Here is a 20816-nt window from a genome sequence, read left to right as displayed (position 1 = left end):
ACATGTTAGGAAAGTTAGTTGAGATTGATACCACTCTCATGTCTGTTTGCTAAATATGAAGCTAATATAAAGAGTGGAAGCAGGAGGAAACAGCTCACTTGGTTCTGCCCAAACAGCCCTGTCACCAGAAGAAAATGTTGGCAATGTAAGTTTCTGCAAACCACGTATATGTTACATTTGCACGTTTCATATGTATCAAATAAACGTTTCTAAAGTTGTGACAACTTGGTGAGACACCTGCCAAGCTGCAGACCACTAGGAGAGACCAACAAACAACAAAACCAGTTGTTTTTTAGCGAGTCATCACTGCATTTTCAGGGACTTTTTATCCACAAAACGTGGTTGTTTTGTGGTGACCTGTCGCTGTGATCCCAGGGGGGATAGTGCCATGAGAAGCAGTTGCTTTTACAGAGACATCACTGAGTTTCCTGTGGGGATTGTGCTACCAAAACCGTGTATTCTGAGCCATAACACAATATTTTCCTAAGTGTTTTTTGTGCCTAAACCTAACCAAATATTAACTACAACATTGTTGAGATGTAAAGAATCGTAAAGTTTCAACACATCTGCCACATATCATGTCTGTGGTTTGCAGAAACATTTTTCTGGCGAACAGTTCTGTCCAAAGGTAACAAAGTCAGCCTACCAGCACCTATAAATTCAGTAATTAACATGTTTATCTCATTTTTTAATCTGTACAAAAAATGATTTGGAAAAACAAACTGTCAATAAATACTCTTTACAGGCAGATTTTTTTTAGCCAAAGTTCTGTTTGTAGGAAGAAAATGTCCACAAATTGAGAAAACAATGAGGTCTGGGAGCTCTTTACTGTCCAAGCAGAAGATGAGAACAACAGCCATATAATGGACAGTAAATTATTGTTTTTGCCATGTTATGTAATTGTTTAGAGGGCTCTGCCCAACGCATATGTTACATGTCACACTAGATACTGATGCTGTGCATCACACCTAGGCCCCCAGGAAGGGCACCAGGCTTTGAAGCCAATTTTCTTTGTGGCCAAACAGTGTAATTACATCCATCATGTGACGCCAGTTGGCCCAAAAAGTCTTTTTCCCCATTGACTTCATGGTGAAAGACACGTCTGCCAATCAGTGGATAACTTTTTTTTTAGCATCACAACGCCCGCGAAGGACAGTGATACAGTGGTTAGCCAGGTTCCTGGTTCAAACCTGGGGTTGGGGGTTCGTACCCTAGGATTTTCTTCAGGTACTCCAGCTTCCTCCCACAGTCCAAAGACATGCAAGTTAATTGGTGACTCTAAATTGCCCGCAGGTGTGAATGTGAGTGTGAATGGTTGTCTGTCTCTATGTGTCAGCCCTGTCATAGTCTGGTGACCTGTCCAGGGTGTACCCTGCCTCTAGCCCAATGTCAGCTGGGGTAGGCTCCAGCCCCTCACGACCCCTGACAGAATAGGTGGTTATGGAAAAATGAATTAATGAACCCCTGCAAAATGACTCATTTGACCATCAGAATTTAATGCAGTCAGATAACTTTTGGTAAGTCAAGAAGGACTGCATGATTAAATCATTTTATCCCCATTCAAGTTAACACTGAACCGTAAGTAGCCGGCTCGGCTGGCAAAAGTCTCAAGTGGAAGCAGCGTCAGAACATTTGGGTAATTTTATACATGGCAGCTGAACGTATCTGGTGTCATAAATCCCTAGGCAACTTTCATAGGAATGCGCAGGGATTCGTCTCCAACGTTGTATCAATTATCTTAATACATCCATGGTAGGGCCGTAACGGTACATGTATTTGTGTCGAACCATTCGGTACGCGACTTTAGGTTCGGCACGACCCTGTACCGAATTATTGGGCGCAGGATATTATTTTATTTTATTTTGTTTTATTTTAATTCCGTTTTTGCGAGCCGAACCATTTAAAATATCTAGTTCCCCGACGGACATAATTGAGTGATGGACCGAGTCCCGTAAATCTCCGCTTTCACTTTGTGCAGCGCATTCTCGCATTTTGACAACATGGCAAGTGAGCCTGACGAACCTGAAGACCCACCCGCAAACCTTAAGTCCTCCGTTTGGGAACACTTTGGTTTCAGGGTAAAATACGAAGATGGAAATAAACAAGTGGACAAGACAAAAGCAGTGTGCCGACACTGCAGAACAGCGGTCGGGTATGTACTTGGAAACACGTCTAACATGCTAACGCATCTAAAGCGACACCACCCGAGTTTGAACGTTAACCGGCACGACTAGAAAAAGCAATCTGGTGCAAACTACGATATCGTCGTCGTTTAAAAAGAAAGAGCGTTTCCCTGACCATCGCGCTAAAGAAATAATCAACGCCATTGGAGTTGAGTAAAATTGTTTAAGCTGCACTTTAGATATAAGCATGTTTTGTTTACTGCACTTTAACAAAGTGGGAAAGCTAAGTAAGTTCCTAGTAAAACTGAATCTGAGCAGGCTTTAAAGCTGACCAGCTGCACTATACTTTTTATTTTAATTGAGTAAAACTGTTAAAGCAGAAATGTATATTTATATTTTTCATTCAAAAAATGTGTTAAAAAAACAGCAGGATTTTATTTTTCACTTTTATATTTCTATTTTCATTCAAACAATGTGAAAAAGCAGGATTTTATATATATTTGTTTCATTCAAAAATTGTGTAAAAAGAGTTAACTGCTGTGGTGGTATGTTTTAATAAGGTTACCAATAAGTAAAAGATATTCAATAGTTGTCTATTTTTTTCATTACTGTACCGAAAAAAAACGAACCGTGACTTGTGTACCGAGGTACGTACCGAACCGAGATTTTTGTGTACCGTTACACCCCTAATCCATGGTCATGTCTGTCAGGCCCCTTTTGCTACTGAAATGCTGGCATGCCATCCAAAATCAAACACTGGGGTGGCATTATGCCGGCATTGTTTGGTTATGTATAAAAAAAACAACAAAGGCGTCACAATGTAGGGTCTTTGTCTGCAGTATTGGGGGATCTCTGTGTAAAAATCTGACTTAAGAATGGAGGAGAGACTAACCAGAAGAGGAAGGATTTCCTTTGGCTTCCTGCGCTCCAGAGAGACTCCATTCACCTCTTTCAGCTCATCCCCTTCATGGATCAGGCCTTCAAAGTGTTGGAAATACAAATGGAAAGTTGCACCACATGCTCCTCTCTGTAACATGTACATGTACTGTGTGACAGCATAATGTTACTCCAGCCTAATATAAAGGCACAGGAAAGTGTAGAGTGACAAAACTGTAATAAATAAGAGCTTACCGCTTTTATCGGCTGCACCTCCTCTCATGATCCTTGCCACAACAATGGCCCCGGAGGATTTATCCCTCTTAATTGTGGCCCCCTTGAGGACGGTGATTAGTGGATGAAAGGATGACAGACGAGCACATGCACAGAGGCAAAGAGGTCAGGCGATGGACAGCGAAAATAACATGTTGGTTTTATTACAGTCCAGACAAGCTTCTTATTCAGAGTCATTCCAGTGAAGGTTATTTGTATCAAGACGGGACCATTTAGCCGGCTGCCTTCATGTAACACACAAAGCGCTGGAAAAGGTTATCCAAATCAGCATTATTTTCAACAGATGTTATTGATGTGGAGCAAATCGCAATGGAAAGAGCATCTTATGTAGCTGACTACAATCAGCTCACGCTCGGGTGTAACCCTGTTGTCTGGAAAACGGGAACATGCTGGATCGATCAAAGAGGCCATGTCAGAAAAAGGTCAGTCCCCTTCCAATCTAGTTTTGGGATCAATACAAAAGTATGGTCTCTATTATTGGGTCCTAAGCACATTCCACTCTCTAAGCTCAAACACTGACACACGAATGCTGCAAAAATGTTCATCATTAAGGAAATTATTCTCATATTTACCCCTATTTTTCTTTTAAAAGATGTAACTCATCGCCGCCATAGGGGTTATGTCTTTGGCGCTTGTCTAAATTTAAAAAACTTGTTCACAGATTCCAGTGAAATTTCGTGGAAAGTGAGGCCACAGGCTAAGACACAAATGCTTTTTTGATGTGGATCCAGGATTTTTTAAAAGGAATTTTAACTTTGTGAGTGAGGGCATTTTTTTGAACATTTCTCCTATTTTCTAATGAACTACTGGATCTGCTTGAGTGGAACAAAAATCTGGCACATATTTCCCGTAGCTGTCCATCACTATATGTATTTCATAGAGCTCCTGATCCAGGTGCAGATCAAGAAAAAAAAAAAAAAAATCGGAACTTTGTTTTATTATTAAAATAACAAATTCAGAGGATTTTGCGGCCTTGGCAGAGGGATGTGCTCTTTGTAGTTTGGTTCGTTTTCAGTCCAGATTCACTTGATCCAGGAAATTTCCAGAACTAAGTGACAATGGCTGGAATAAGGTGGAATAAGACAGATCATTCCGGTAGTATCAAGGAAATGAGGTATGATTAAAGACCTTGAAACAAGTTGATTTACATCAGGAACAGAAATTATCCCAATCCATTTTAATGCTCAATACGGCTTTAAAGGACTCATTAAGAGGCATAGTTTTGCCGTGGATATGCATAGACACATGCATAAATATGCACACACACAAACGCGCACAACAATACTGAAACTATGTTGTGCGTCACAGGAGATAAATGGCAACAAAGATGTGGAAGAATTGACTCTGTAAATTCCTGGCTGTCATTCCGAGGCCTGTAGTGCTGCTACACGTTGGCGTACACGGCTTTAGCAGTCACGCAGTTTGACAACATGACATAAATTCAGTCACCAGAGAAAAATTCAGCTGTCTCTTGGATATGTTTATTGCTTTGAACCGTCTGTGTACTCTATATCAGATATTGTGGCCGGACAAATTACACATTTGTGCAGTTGCCCTGTTACATGGTTGTCTTAACTTAACTTAAATAGATTTGTGTTTGTTTTGTGTGCATTACAAGGCCAGGTAGACCAAATTAGAAACAGACTGACAGGCAGTAAAGAACAGTTGGATTTGTTTTTAGAGCCATATGGAAATATACATATTTGCTCTCTTGCCGATAGTTAGCTGAGAAGATTGATACCACTTTCATGTCCGTACACTAACACAGATATGCAGCCAGAGCCAGCAGGGGGTTATCATGGAGGTTGGAAACAGTGGAAAACAACTGGCCTGGCACCTCCAATACCAACACAAATGTTTGTTTTTCGTAGCTGATTTGTTGAAACCTTCCGTTTCTCAACAACACTGTAGTGAAGTGTGGTTAGGGTTAGGCACAAAAATGACTTGGTTATGGTTTGGAAAAGATGTTTCGGCTCAAAATATCCACATTCTGGGGCACAATAGTCGCTGTAAAAGCAGGGACAAGTTGGTGAAAAACACCCAGTTTCAGTGGCTCAAACACTGCTGGAAAATGCCACTGTATGTCAGTAAGAACACCCAGGTTTGGTGCCACAAATGCAGCTGGGAAATGGCTCAAACATTGCTGGCAAGTGCCTTGATGTCAACATACAGATATAACATATCTGTGGTTTGCAGAAACATAAAATGCAAACATTTTCCTTGAGTGACTGGGCCAAAACTTAATAGTTATTATGTTATATCTCATTATGGTTGTGTCAAGAAAATAAAATATAAAATGAAAATGTAAAAAAAATCTTAAAACTTCTTAACAGACAGGCTAGCTGTTTGTAAGCTAAGCTAACTGTCTGCGGTATAGCGGTCCGTTTAGCAGGTATCCTCTCATTAACTCTCAGCAAGAAAGCAAATAAGTGTGTTTCCCAAAATGTCAAACTACTCATTAATACATGTTGTTGTATGTATATTTTCCCAGGCAAAAGTTTGGCAGCGAGTTGTGCGTTTTGTTGTACCAATTAAAAGGAAGCAGGAGGAGATTTTTCTATAGAGATTTTAATTTTGCCATTATATGTTGTAGTTGTGTTTTATACGGGGGCAGGATCAGCAAAGAGAAAAAGAAAAGAACTGACCAAAGAACACAAACAAAAACAAAAAAAGCTAAAAGAGACAATGATAGACATCATGAGTCAACTTTGGTCAGTCATTCAACAGATGGAAAGAATTGCGGGATTTGAAAGGATTTAAAACTGATCTTGAATTGGCCCTCGTCCTCCAACAGGTCTGTAATGTTTTATTTATGGAATGCACTGGAATATGCAATGTGGTTTTACATCAATACATGAATTTATGTTGATGGCTAAAACAAAGTAAACTTTGACCTGCAGGGGTTAGGTGTATGCAGGGGCTTTTCTAGGATTTGAGAACTTTCAGGACTTAGCCTGGACCTCTGCTGGGGGTTTGGGGGATCCTCTCTTGGCACTTGTTTTTGATAAACAAGTTACATCAAGACAACAAATTTCAATTTATTTTCATTGTGAATTAGAAAATGGAAAATGGTTGCGAATCATTGGTCTCATGTTTAGTAATTAGTGTCATCTAGAGGTGGGGTTGCAGATTGCAGCCAACTTAAACTTCTCCATGTGCCTGGCATGTAGGAGAGACACAATCTAGAGCCAATGTTGGTTTGTCCATTCTGGGCTACTGTATGACAACATGGTGGACTCAGTGGAAGAGGACCCGCTCATTATGTAGATATAAATTACTCACTCTAAGGTAACAAAAACACAATGATTCTTAGTTTTGGGTGATGATACACTCATGAAAAAATAGTTAATGTTAATATAATATTATAAATCTGGCAACATGGTGGTGCATAGCAGGAGGGTTCCCTGGTTTGAACCCGGGTGGGGGAGCCCTTCTGTGCGGAGTTTGCATGTTCTCCCTGTGTCAGCGTGGGTTTTCTCCAGGTACTCCGGCTTCCTCCCACAGTCCAAAGACATGCAGGTTGATTGGTGACTCTAAATTGTCTGTAGATGTGAATGTGAGTGTGAATGGTTGTCTGTCTCTATGTGTCAGCCCTGCGATAGTCTGGTGACCTGACCAGGGTGTACCTTGCCTCTTGCCCAGTGTCAGCTGGGATAGGCTCCAGTCCCTCTTACGACCCCAAACAGGATAAGTGGTTACGGAAAATGAATGAATGAATATTAAATTCCATTTCTCCCACTATATCTCGCTAAATCCTACACACTGAACCTTTAAGCCAGGGGAAAAATCTAATTTTTGACTTGACCTCTGACACATGAAGACAAGTTCACTGACCAGGGGATCTTTGGTTTTGACCAGACTGACAATTTTGACTGCGTCCTCATCCTCCTCCAGCACATCGTCAGGTAATGGTGGCAGAGTCGGCTCAAAGTCCCTCTGTGCCACAGCGTCATGGACAGACAGCAGACTCTGTGGAGGAAACAGAAATACAGTGAAGGTGCTGATCTGCAATCAGCTATGTCACTTTGAATTCTAGGTGCGGTGAACAGATGTGGCACCGGGGCTAGTATCCTCTCATGCATGCTGCTTTGTATGGAAAAATGGCACTGTGTCAGGCCAACAGTATACTCCACACAAAATGGAAACTGACGTGTTGGCTGTCAAGCTGCTGTCGAATCTGGCATTGTGAATAAATACCAGTGTAATCAGTGCGAAAGTGTTGATTTAATGGCGTCCATACTAGAGCAGGAAGCACACTGTAGAGCCACTGTCACCAGTTTTACCTGTGCATTTTTAAGATAACTGGTTAAGCTAGAGATCGTTAAAAAACATGGAATGCACTCATATTTAAAATGCCACCAGTCCCTGTTGACTAATTAAAGGTGACTGGGTAGTGAATGAGGCTGTGCAAAAATTCCAATAAGTTTGGCTGGCCTGCCTACACTCACTACAGCGACTGAATCCAAATACAGCACTTTTCCTCTTTCAGTTTAGCCCGGGCCAACATGCCAAACTTGATTTAGTCTGGAATGTGCTGCCAGCCTGTGGGCCACCTGAAAGCAACCCCCCACACTACTCACAACTCAACAGCTCAAACATCACACGTCTCAGAAAAAAAAAACTCCTTTTCCAGCGAAGGGCTGTGAATTGATATATGACTCACTATCAGTGCCCAGACAGTTCATTTCAGTTCATTCTTTGTTACCTTTGGCAGTGCGAAAACTCCAGGTTTGTTTGCAGAAAAACAATATTCTGGATAAACAATCTCTGGTTGTGAGGGTGCACAAGGTACAATTTCCCAAAAAAAAAGAAGGGGGATTTACTGTAATAAGAAAGAACCAGAAAAGAGTAGGGGGGAAACATCTGCTCATCAACTTGATTTTAACAATCAGCCAATCCATCTGTCAGTTAGTCTACTTATCCATGATGTCCATCAACGGTTGCTCTGCTCAGAAGCAGCCAACGCGTGAGCAATGTGTCTCTGGCCACTTTCAGAGACAGGTTTTCAAAAAACAAACATTCATTCACAGAATATTATACCCAGAGTCTCTCATAAGTATGTGTGAGCTCCTGCGCCGTGGCCAAGAACAAACAGGTCATTAAGACTGTTTAAACAAACCTGTTAGTTCTCGGCTGGCTTCGGCTCCTCATTAAGAAAAGCCACGACTTCTGCGGCCCACTGGAAAACCATACGCTGTGTGAGTGTGTCTGAAATATGACTGTCAGCAGATCTGAAATAAGGAAACATGCATTTGAGTAGTCTGGGCCTCGACATGAGTGAACACTAATAAACATAACCAGGGAGTAGATTAGCTTCAATTCCAGTGTGGTTAATAGATGTCAGCACCTCTCAGTGGGCAAAATGATTAGGTGGAGTAAATTTAAATAGAATTTACAGTTGGATTAATTTGTCACTTTGTGTGACCCATATGAGCTTCTTGATGTCGCCTCAACAGCATCAGAGTAGCTCAGATGAAGCATGCCTGCATGGAAATTAGCTTCTCAGGTTGCAGTTGTAGTGTTAGCTATGTCAGGAAAAATCTCATGAGTAGGTTTCTTTATTGTTAATGATCCATCGGGGCACCGAAGTAGAAGGAAGCAAAACAACATCTTCTCAGTGGAATACATTCTTGCTTTGTAAATGGTCCGTGTGAATGGCAATCATAGGATGTGCTTCAGTGATAGAAAACTGCACTCATGCACAGTTTGGGGCATGTTTACAGTATGTGTGTGTGAGTAATATTACAGAGATTAAGAAGCAACTCAGGGGAACAGTTCAACATGTTGGGAAATAATATTCACTTCCTTGTCAAGATTTATGTGATAAGAGCGATATCACTCTCATGTCTGTCTGTTGAGCTGGAGCTAGCAGCTGTCACTTAATTAGCTTAGAGTAAAGATTGGAAACAGGGGAAACATTAGCCTGGCTCTGTCCAAAGGTAACAAAAGATTATATCTGGTTTGTTTAATTCATACAAAACTAAAGTGTGAAAAATGAGAGATTGTGGCTTTTCAGGGAGTTGAGCTGATTATTCAGGAGCTTATCTGTGCTCCCAGGGTCCTATGTTCACCAGCTAATATCCCCTTAGGCCCCGATCACACAGAAAGAGTTTTAGCAGCTGGAGACGGCTGTTTAGTAATTGTTTTAAATGAGAATTAAGCTTTTTGCTCATGGTCTCTGCATTGTGACACGCCTCATGTTTCTGGTCTTTTGGTGCCTGGTGTTTTTGCCAGAGCGCTCTGAACTCATCGTGGAAAAAACGTCCACGTCATCTCTTTTTTTGTCATCTTTTTTCCCACTGTCCAATCGGATGATTTGAGAGGCGGGCTTTCAGTGGTGGTCACGACAACAAGTTTACAGATGGTAAACAGTGGAGGGGAAACTAGTCGGTTGCTGGATACCCAGAGCTATACAGCCCGACGATAGACAGCAGGTTGTCAAACTGCCCCCAAGTCATCCCAAAATATGCCTGGAGACGGCCATCATGGAGGTGAAGCTCCTGCACCAACTGGTGGTACTCCCCATGACCCACCCTCTTTTTTAGGGTCTCATGTACCCACACAGATCTCTGTTTCCCTGTGTCCAACAAACTATTTGCTGACAGCCTCTCACCCTCAACCAGAGCTACAGCAAGTACCCTATGCCTCAACATTTCAGGAACAAGATACTGATTACCATGTAGATTGATTACACAGAAAGGTTAGTGTAAGGACGTGATGGGGTGGTTGCCTGGCACCAATAAAAAGGCACTTGCATTCAATTTTAAAAAGGCAGTGCAATGCACCTCACATTTTGGAACCTGCAAAATGTTTTTTGTGTGATCGGGGCCTTAATGTGACTGATTAAGAAGACCTTTCAGAGAGTTTTATTCTCAGTTTTTATCCCTCTGTGATGTTCAGTGTATGTTTCCTGTCCTGTGGTCAGTATTTTGAAATCACCCACCTAAAGCCCACTGATATTATACTCTTTGAATGCTGCACCCACAAATTGTAGGCAAGCCAGTTTTCTTGACTTAAGACATTGATATTTCCACAGTGACTGAAAGATATCACCATTTAGACTGCATTTGAAATGTTCATCTTCCTTCATTTTTTTGCTATTGAAACAGCAAAGATAGCCCTCACCAATCTCTCACAGTCATGGTTTATCAAGAGACACATACTCAGATCTCAACACAACGTTAGATTTGGCCCTTGGAAACATAGGGATGACCCAGATTTCTTACCTTTGGAAAGCTAGCTGTTTCCCCCTGCTCACTGTCTTTATGCTAAGCCAAGATAAGCTAACTGTCCCCTGGCTGCAGTTTCTCTTCTAGACTTTTGAAATGTTATGTGATGGAATGAATAAGATCCTGATAGTGAAATTAGTCGTTTTGGAGGGGGTTGTTAGAGACATCTCTTTCCCAATGAAAGTCAATGGCAGAAAAGTCTTTGTGTGCCCCCTGGCATCATGTGACAGACCAGAAAGTTGGAATTCCACAGTTTGGCCACTGTGTCAAATTAGCTCCAAAGTCCAGCACACTTTCTGGTGGGCTTTGGAAGTTGGCTGGTAGGCAAATTTAATGGGCTGTCGGACCAATGGGTAGACCCCCTTCCCTCTCTCGTCTTTTTGCCAGGCTAAGCTAACCAGCTGCTGATTATAGCTTCATATTTGTCGTGCAAACAAAAGATTGGTATCAATCTTCTCTCGGCAAGAACAAGCATATTTCCCCAAATCTTGAACTCTTTCAAGGCTGGTGTATTTCATTGGTAGAAATTATGTGATTTGACAAGACAGAGGACTTGGCTGGGAGAGTTTTAGGTCGACACGTGTGAAGCTACAGGTTCACATCGCCAAGGGAGGAAATACTCATCACCTTAAAGTTTGGTTTAGAAAAGAGGGCAACCAGTTCTTTGACTTCCTCTCTCCAGCCTTGGTATATCAGCTCCTTTGCCAACTGGAAGCAGAGAAAAAGAGACAGAGAGGCAGGATGTATTTTTTATAATTAGAGGTATACATTTATTTATATCATGGCCTGAGTGAGGTTTGCTCTAGTCCACACTGTACAAGCCAAGAGAGACAGAGAACTGAGCAGAGAGACAGAGAGGGTTCAACTTGTATCTGATTCAGACTGCAGTGACACGTCATCAGTACTTTTATTATTTCTACATTTTCATATGGCCCCATTCACCTCACTGGGACTTTGCTTTTTTTCTTCTCTATGTTAACTATTTGTTCATGCTGTTTTAGTTTTGTGTCTTTTAGCCACTGTCGGAAAAAAAAGCTCCCGAATGTTCAAGGCTACACGACAGCTGCGGCGACAGCTAAAACAGAGCAGCCTTGACCATCAGCGGCAAGTGGAGAGGCGGCGAGTGACTGTGTGCAGTCGCCCGTCTTGTCAAGCATATTACTGTAATGACTTCTACTGCTTCAAGATGTCGAGGCACACTCCAGAGACACAATGCATGAAGGTCATTAGTTTCCACTGTGAGCAAACAGAAGCCTCTCTGAGGGGAAACAGACCCATGGTTTGGCCCTTCCAGTAGGTCCTGATGATTTAAGCCAGGCGGAGAGTCGCTGTCTAACAGAATCTGAAGCAAAGGGAGTGAAGAGAAGGAGATGGAGTGGAGTTCTGGGGAGAGGACACGGGTAGATAGACAGTATGGAAACATGGCAGGAATTGCAGTGTGCAGGGTATAGGGAGACGATAAAGGAAAGCAAATGGAGGGAAAGGGGAAGGAGAGAGATAATGGAAGGGGAGTGTGGTTAGAGGAAAAGATGGAAGCATAGAGTAAGGGAAAAGTGTAAAATGAACATCCTCATTTAAGGGCCCTGAAACATCAAGCCGACGGTCAGCTGTTGGTCAGTGTTGGGCCGTCAACTAGCAACCGTCGCCCAAGTTTTTGCTTTGTTTGCACCGTTGGCCCTTGTTGGCCCTTTCCGTTCCTTATCTGCTTTTTTTTTTGGCCGATTCAGCATGTTTGGTATCGAAGACGGCGGAGCCCGTCGGGTGATGTAATTACTTTGAATGGCAGTTCAGCTCAGCGCACGAGAGGAGAAACGGAAGTGAAGAAAGTAAACAAAGAGCTAATGTTAAGAGGGAGTGAGATCAAAGCAAACTTGTTACATAAGGTAAGCCAGTTTTTCTTTAGCCATTGAGCTCTTTAGCAGAAACATTTCATAATCCATCCATCCATCCATTTTCATCTGCTATCCAGGGCTGGGTCGCGGGGGCAGCAGGCCAAGCAAAGCACCCCATATGGCCTTCTCCCCAGCAACGCTTTCCAGCATTCCATGCCATTCCATTCCATTTCCATGCACCGAACCCCGATTCCTGTCCCTGCGGGTTGTGGGCCCGTAGGTAGTGATGGCCAAATGAAGCCTCATGAAGTATTTTCTTTATTTTCTGAGCCCACTAGATGGCGCTTGTTGTTCAACACAAGGTTGAAAGCACACTAAACTGCCATTCTTTGAGCCTCTCTCTTTAAGCCATGAGCGCCATCTAGTGGCCTCAGAAAATAAAGAAAATGCTTCATGAGGCTTCATTTGGCCATCACTACCCACAGGGCGACGGCTCTGTGTTATTTATTTGGGCTGAACCCGACCCTGCCCCATGGCCCAAGGCCCAGCCACTTTGCCTTTAGAGACCCTGCTAGGGGCTATTAGCCCCAGACAACTCAGGTCCCGGTTTCACAGGGACACGTAAACCCATCCACCACGTTAAGGTGGCGATTCTTGGAGGACAACGCTTTCCATTTCGTAATGGTTTGTGTTATTCTTCACTAGCGCACAGTTAGTATGCTTTGTTCTTTCAATATCAGGTTGTGTTGTGATGTGCTAACTGGCTAACTAGCCTTTTAAATCCATCCTGCGGTCTTCCAGTTTCCCTTTTTGAATCGCGCAGGTGCAGAATGTACATGCTAGTTGGCCGTTGGCTGTAGTCTTTGCGGTGTGTTCATGTGCAAATTTTTGGCCAAGTCACAGGTGACGTGAGGCGATGAAACCTTCATCGCCACTTGTTCTTTTGATTTCACTGGACCAGGAACAAGAGGGGGAAAATAAGGAAATGAACGTAGAGCACGATCAAGACGAAGGTAGTGGGATGAGATGGAAATATAGGAGTGATTGGTTGGTGACAGGAACGAAGATGACTGGTCTATGAAATATGATGCACATGATCTGAGGGGGATCGAGAGTGGTCGTGCCGATGTGAGTCACAGCCGTAGTGGGAGCACTCTCTGTCACTTCATCTTAAATCTGAAATTAATTGTATTCCTCCAACCTGAAACATTAGACTACACACGAAATGATTTTAGCAGTCTTTTTGCTCGGTGCTGTCCTCTGTGACCCAAACTCCTGGCATGCAGATACAAAACGATATCTGCTATAAAACACAACCTTTCAAGTGAGGTGACAGAGTTTTTGAGATAACATTTCATAATTCAGTGCACACAAGACGGACTGTACGTTCCACTCGTGCTACTGTGTGACAGGAGAGTCATCTGTACATCAGAGGAAACAATTTGAACCACAACCAAATCCTCCCCGTTCCCTCCGCTGTCAAACTGTCATCCTCGGCGGCGCGTCTATCTGCAAAAGATGTTTGGAGAGAGTCACTTACATCTGAGGCCAGACTTGCTGCGTGCTCTTGGACGGGGATTGGGCTCCGCTTCTCAAAACGCTTCAGCCGTTCGTGGATCTGTCATATCAGGAAAGTATCACAATCAAGGCTTTCTCTGCAGTAAGAAGACTCCTACTGCAACTCCAAATACTTCTACTACTACTACTACTGCTACTACTTATAACATTAACAGCCATCCAGCTAAGAAACAGCTTCTTCTCTAAAACTGTGAGACTGTGTAATTCCACTAACTGAACATTGCTGCTTTTACTATTGTTATTATTAGACTGTTTCCAGGGCATGGCTGCACTACAGGCCCACTTGGCTTCCTTGTCTAATTTTTAGACCTCACATTTCTCATTCCTGTCCTCAAACTTGTCTTATATTTACATATTTATTCACTAATATTATCATTGTAATACTTTTTTAAATGTGTGTTTTATTGAATGCTTCATTTCTTGGTTTTATTATTTGCTACTTCCCTGCCCTCTTCCTTCGTGAACACATGTTCTGGAAGGACATCAAACGATCCGTATCCTGATTTATAAAAATAAAATATTATTTATTTAAAGTTCTGCAGTGATACTGGTGCTGCAGCAGAACTTTTAGCAATTTAAAAATACATTTTAAGATGTGTTGCAGTTCAGTTTATGTGAAACTGCATTTTTATGACCTGTTTATTTTTTAATAGTGGTGGAAAATAACTCGGCTAAGTACATTTATTCAAGTACTTTAACTTAATTTGAAGGAACATGTACTTGACTTACGAGACTTACTAAGCAGATTAATATTTTACGCTTAATATGTATCATCATTGTAGAAAATAAGATACTTTTTGAAGCATTAAACCACCTAACAGAGTAGAGTACCTAATAGAGTAAAGCAGGGGTGTAATTTACAGGGGACATGTCCCCTACAGTTTTTCAGAAGGCAGTATTGGACCCCGCCATTTTTATAGTCAGAAAGTTCATTTTATATATGCAGGCAAGGTCAACAGGAAAGGGTTAACGGCTAAAGAAAATGACTGTAAACTTGTAGTGGATTGAAATTTTCCATTAAAGTATGGTGACCAGATTTTTTGGAGCAAATTCAGGAGTGTGTGTGTGTGTGTGTGTGTGTGTGTGTAACTCTAAAGGTAAAGCAGTTGGAACGGCGCTTGTGTCTTGTAAGTGGTAGCAAATTACATAGACGATTAATGAAGTGGTAACAGTTTCTGTTTGAGTGTAGCTTGGATTGTGTAGTTTAAACATTGCAAGATGAGATGGATTTTGAAATCTTGAGCTCCTATGGGTTTAATGAAGTTAAAATTGTACACTCTGTTAGATATTAACATTTTATAATTTGCATTTTACTTCTCACTTTAAACATTTTGCTTTATTGCACCACCTTTATTGTTTTTTCAATATGATGGCCTGAAGTGTGCCAACATACCATATATATATTACCTGAAGTTAAAGAAACTTTCTTTAAAAAAGGTGACTGTGAAATTTATGCCAATAACAGAAAAGCCTCCAGACTGTAGTTGTATAATAGATACACATTTTGATAATTTCATCACCACTTTTGCCCATATGCTGTATAAAATATTTTTTAGGACCATTCATTTCATGACGTGTCAAAATTATGCAAAGTCATGGTTGTGTTTTATTCTAGCTCAGGTAGGGGTATCTGAAAAACAGCATACCTTTTGTGTATATGTGACCATACTAACCCTTATGTACTTCTGTACTTTTACTTAAGTAACACTTTGAATGCCAGACAGTTACTTATTATGGAGTATTTTTACACTGGTATTGAAATAAGATCTGAGTATTTATATGTTTTCGCTGCTTATTGGGGAACTCTGCTCATTTTCAGTATTCATACATATTATTCCTATGTTCTAAGACAAGGGTAGCCACATGCAGCTCTTCAGCCCTTCTCCAGTGGCTCCCTATGGCTTAAACAAAAAAAAATTTATTTAACAATTTAATTTTTACTTATCATCGTTGTAGCAGTAAAGCGATTCTTACATTTTCCAGCTGTGTAAATGTGTAGCCTGAATAACACTGAATAAAAAATGTTTTAACATCTTATCAGCTATGTGCGTCATACATCTACGGTCTGGCTGCTTTTCCTAAAATTTGCTGAATCTCAATAGCGATGGCGAGTCTTGAGTCTCCCTAATGTGGCTAGCTGTTGATTCCAAATCCAAAAAAGAAAATGTCTCAGAGGAAAATAGAGAATTTCATAGATTTGTTTGCTTCCACCACCAACACTGCAAAGTTTTAGTACCAAATAATCATAAATAGCTCACTGCAGAGGTGCTACTTTGTTGTAAAAACATATTAATGAGTGCTCATTTAGACCGGTTAGGAATGTTAACAGGCTAATTTAGATTAGATAGTTGCCATCACTATAAAACACTCCAGACAGAAAATGGCTCTTTTGAGCGAAGGTTGCTGACCCCTGGTCTAAGACAGTCCAAAAATATTACTAAACATAAACAACTCTCTCCCAAATCCAAAAACTTAAGTGCTAAAACTCAAATTTGTGATGTCATCGAGTATAAAGTCTGCAACTGCTCTATAGACAGTGAACTGGGAAAGATGTTATAACTGATACTGCCTAAATTCTTACTTTATAGGTGGCGTTCCCCTTTGAATAAGTTAGAAAACAGCTGCTGTAACTGAAATGAATGTACGTAGAGGAGCACAAATCACTGCACAGCACAAATGTGTGTCGACCTTAAAGAGCAGGTGGAGCTTCTTCTCCATCAGCATGCTGTGGAGGAACCTGTAGTCCTCCTCTCTGTCTGTATGAGACTCTGTTCCAGACATCACTGATGATAGCAGCCTGCACACGCCTGCAGGAGGAGGAGCACAGCACGCCCACACGCACATATACACACACCACATCCATAAGCACACCACCTGCATCTGTTCTTAATTTACAGAGCTTGTTTTAAAGGTTATGAGGGGAGGTCAAGAGCCCAAAGAGGGAGGTCAAAGGTTAAACGGAGGGTGTGATTAAAAAAAAGGTCCCATAGGAGAGCTTTTAAAAAGATTCACTGTTATGGGGATTAATGCTTGTATTTCATATATTAACCTGTTAAACTGTGACACTTTGGACTCACCTCTGTGTTCTGTTCTGCTCAGCATCCTCCTCACTCTGAGAGAACAGACAAGAACAATTCAACAAAATAAACCCGCTGATATATATTCTCATACTTGCATCAGTTTTCTTTTGTTTTTATTAGTGAAGAGGGAGACCAGAGCGTGACACAGAAAAAGAAAGGATGAGAAAAAGGAAAGAAATGTTTTTTTATACATGCACAAGATGCCTCTTCTGAGATATTACTGCCCCCTAATGGCAGTAGGAAATATTTCAACTGTTTTACTGTCCATACAGCTGTGTCAATAGATTATGAAATCAGTTTGCATGATTTTTGTCTGTGTTTATTTTATATAGTTCTCATTTATTTTATTGTTTTTATCTTGTGTTGTCATCGGTTATTGTTTTCTTTTATTTTGTATCACTCTAATTGTTCAATTTGTTGTGCGTCACTGCAATCTACAGGGCGATTAGTTGTCAACTTTGCTTATCTGCTTCAGTAATGATATTTTATTTTTATTGTTCTTTGCATTTTCTTAAAATTGCCTTGTTTAACTTGCTTGAATCCCGCATTATTTTGAATCCAGGATCAAACCGTGTAAAGCATTTTGTAACTTTGTTTTGAAAAGCACTTCATAAATTAAGTTTATTATTATCATCATCATTATTATTATTATGATTGATTGATCAGTCTTATTTGGCTAAAATGGCATCAAACTAAAGATGAAAACATAACTCATGCTACAGGATTATTAATTATTGGATGTCCTCTGCTCAAAATGAATCATTTTTACACTCTCTTACATCATGAGTCTGATCAGTGCTATTAAAATCATGAGGATCAGCTCAACAGAAACACACTTGTTAGATAATAGAGTCTATAAACAAATATTTTATTATCAATAAGATCATAATGTTAACACAGCTAGAGAAATACAATATTGTACTATGTATTTTTTAAAATATTTTTAATGTGTCAATAGTACATAATAAAAAAAACTATTGTGAAATAATAATTGATATGTTTGGATTAATACAGCTAAACTGGGGTACAGATTAGGAATATAACACACAGGTTTCTGTCCATTCCAACAAATTTAAAGCAGAGGAAAACAGCTCAACCACACAACATTTAAAAAGCACTTACCACAGACTCTGCGCTCCATCAGGCCCAGTTCAGACAGGCCATATCGCTTAATGCATAAAGAGTAGGAGCTACAGTTGAACATCCACTTTGTAGAGAGAGATTGTATAGCGTTCGACTGGCCGGACTGATAGAGAGACCGTCCCTTATTCAGTCAATATGTGTCCGGTCTGACCTAAATCAAGCCGACGGGCAATCGATACAGCAATCAAAGAGCGTGGGGCGTAATGTTCGCCCACACCGGCTCACTTTCCACATATGATATGTCCCACAGATTTAATTGAATGTGAGGTCAGCAGTTGCATCCTTTCAGTAGCCTTTTATTTTATTTATTTCTTTTTAATGTCACTCTTTTCTCTGTGGTGATCAGAGGCCGAGCCAGATGCTATCAACATTCAGGATAGATTTTTTTTTTTTAATGGCAGCTATATGCACTATTTTTTAAGCCATTTGAGATACGAGAATACCTAAAATACTGTACATCATTTGGGAAAAACCCAAGTCTTCAGGGAAAACAATTATCCTGTAGAGCCTACACCCTATTTTATATCTCACTGTTCCAACTGTCTTCATCATTCTGAAACTCTGACACGACAAATGTTAAAGAGGACTAATTTTCACCCCTGTAACCTACAAGGACATAAAATTTGCATCATCATTGCAGCAGCAAGGGTATAGAGCAAAGAAGAAGCATCAGTTAAAGCACACACACACACACACACACACACAAATTGACAGGCTGATGAATATTGGACAGGGCATCTGCAGGTCCTTACAAAGTCTTACATTTTTATAAATAATTTATAAATATTGGGCCTTAAAAGTCTTAAAATAGTCTTAAATTTAAATTTGTGAGGTCTTAAGTTCTACAAACATTTTATCTCATTTTATTCATCCATCTTTTAATTTGATTTTTGTTAAAATGAGTCAAGCTGTGTGAAAGTCCACATTGCTGTTGTTACAAATCCTTAAACTAATACTGTCTTTTTATTTTATACTTTGGCTTACCTGTCGGCAAAATGTAGATCAGTCCAACTCACTCCATTAAACCTACCTGCAATGTTTGTATAAGAAAAAGATAAACTGTACAAAAATCTGGTTGAAAATTCTCTTAAAAAGGTCTTAAAAAGCCTTAAATGTAAGTAACAGATACCTGTATAGTGATGGCCAAATTAAGCCTCATGAAGCATTTTCTTTATTTTCTGAGCCCACTAGATGGCGCTTTTTGTTCAACAAAAGGTTGAAAGCACACTGAAATGCTATTCTTTGAGCCTCTCTCTTCAAACCATGAGCGCCATCTAGTGGGCTCAGAAAAGAAAGGAAAAGCTTCATGAGGCTTCATTTGGCCATCACTACTTGTAGACACCCTTTTGGAAGTATTAAATTATGGGTATTTATATTTAGTTAGTTATATTTGTCAGATAAACAACAAGGATAGTATATAATTTTTTTTTAAAAACCTAAAAGATTCAGGGCTTTTGGGAAATCATTTGAGGCTGGGGCTCCAGAAGCCACCCCCCACCTCCGCCTCTGGTGGTGATAGGGTGTATGGGTGTTCTGGTTTTTGAGGTAATAGAGTCAATGTGTGTGGAGGTTAGATTTTGGAGGATGCATGTTAAAATATCAGTCCAGTTACCCCTATTTATTGGGTTCAGGTATGATATCAGGGGCATGACCCTCTGCAAAGCAATCAATACTTACCCAGTGCAGGAGTGTCAGCATCACCCTGACCTTTGACCTCTGTGTGGGGAAATTTACATGTTGGCATCAATACATGCAGGGATCAAAATATACAGTGGAATAAATGCAGAGATAAAGATTCATCTGTTGCTGGTCTATACTGTCATAGTGTCTCATCATCCACACACCACTCAGGACAGTCCCTGTAGGACAGTGCAGTGTTGGACACACTGTCCACGGAGGACAAGTGTTCCTACCGTTAATACATGGAGACAACAGAGCAGACTAGCGGACAGACCGTGGGTGTGTCACAGAAAATTTCCAGCCAACGAGATGTGAACTCGGAGGAGGAGTCCTCAGCACCAACTCGCTCCGTTTTCAGCTGCGTCACGTTAGCCAGAGACAGCTGGGCTAATACCGGAAATGAGGCCGCTGACTTCAAAATAAGAGCGCAGACTTAAAACTGCTACAGTGAGGAAAAATAATTATTTTTGTGGTGAAAATGAGGTCGTGTTTCCCATGCTAGGAGGGTGTTATGTATGTATGTATGTATATATATAAATTAATGGCAAGTCTAGTTGCCTCTTATGCCCTAACTTCAGCATATAACGCTAGAGTATGTCCTTTTTTTTTTTTTCCACATCACTTGTCCAATTAACATAATATGTCCTGGCAGAACGAGAGAAGAGAGAATTTTCTTTATATATGACGAATATACTATATTTTCAAACCATGACAGCTCCTCTTTGCAATACTCTTGCCCATAGGTGTATTGGTAGTTGATGAGGTAGGTGTAATACTGGGTAGACAGGCAGGTTACCAAGGAGGGGGTGGGTATACTGAACTATATGTTCCAATGGCCTGTAGGCTAAAAGGTGGGTGCTGTAAACAGCCAGAAAATGAGTTGGGTACACCCTGTATAACTGCATATACCCTCCAAGGGACTTTACAGACAGTGACAGATCTTCCTATAGGCGACCACGGAAACTATAAGACTTTTTGTAG

At 40.8% G+C, this 20816-nt stretch overlaps 1 protein-coding gene across 1 annotated transcript in view; it reads right to left on the bottom strand.

Moving 5' to 3' along the window:
• The window catches only part of LOC126382624 (MAGUK p55 subfamily member 7-like), a 37299-nt gene extending 17350 nt beyond the window's left edge, over nt 1-19949 (bottom strand). The window contains exons 1-9 of the mRNA XM_050032603.1: nt 19833-19949; nt 19140-19185; nt 17010-17044; nt 16621-16739; nt 13895-13972; nt 11150-11230; nt 7128-7262; nt 3255-3336; nt 3016-3101 (exon numbers count right to left, since the gene is read on the bottom strand). Of these exons, the coding sequence (XP_049888560.1) occupies nt 3016-3101; nt 3255-3336; nt 7128-7262; nt 11150-11230; nt 13895-13972; nt 16621-16739; nt 17010-17044; nt 19140-19185; nt 19833-19899 (729 nt within the window). The 5' untranslated portion in view covers nt 19900-19949. The remainder of the gene's footprint in view (nt 1-3015; nt 3102-3254; nt 3337-7127; nt 7263-11149; nt 11231-13894; nt 13973-16620; nt 16740-17009; nt 17045-19139; nt 19186-19832) is intronic.
• Between the last annotated feature and the right edge of the window lie 867 nt (nt 19950-20816).

Source organism: Epinephelus moara, chromosome 21, assembly GCF_006386435.1.
Source record: "Epinephelus moara isolate mb chromosome 21, YSFRI_EMoa_1.0, whole genome shotgun sequence".
Taxonomy (NCBI): domain Eukaryota; kingdom Metazoa; phylum Chordata; class Actinopteri; order Perciformes; family Serranidae; genus Epinephelus; species Epinephelus moara.
This window is presented reverse-complemented; position numbering and strand designations above follow the sequence as displayed.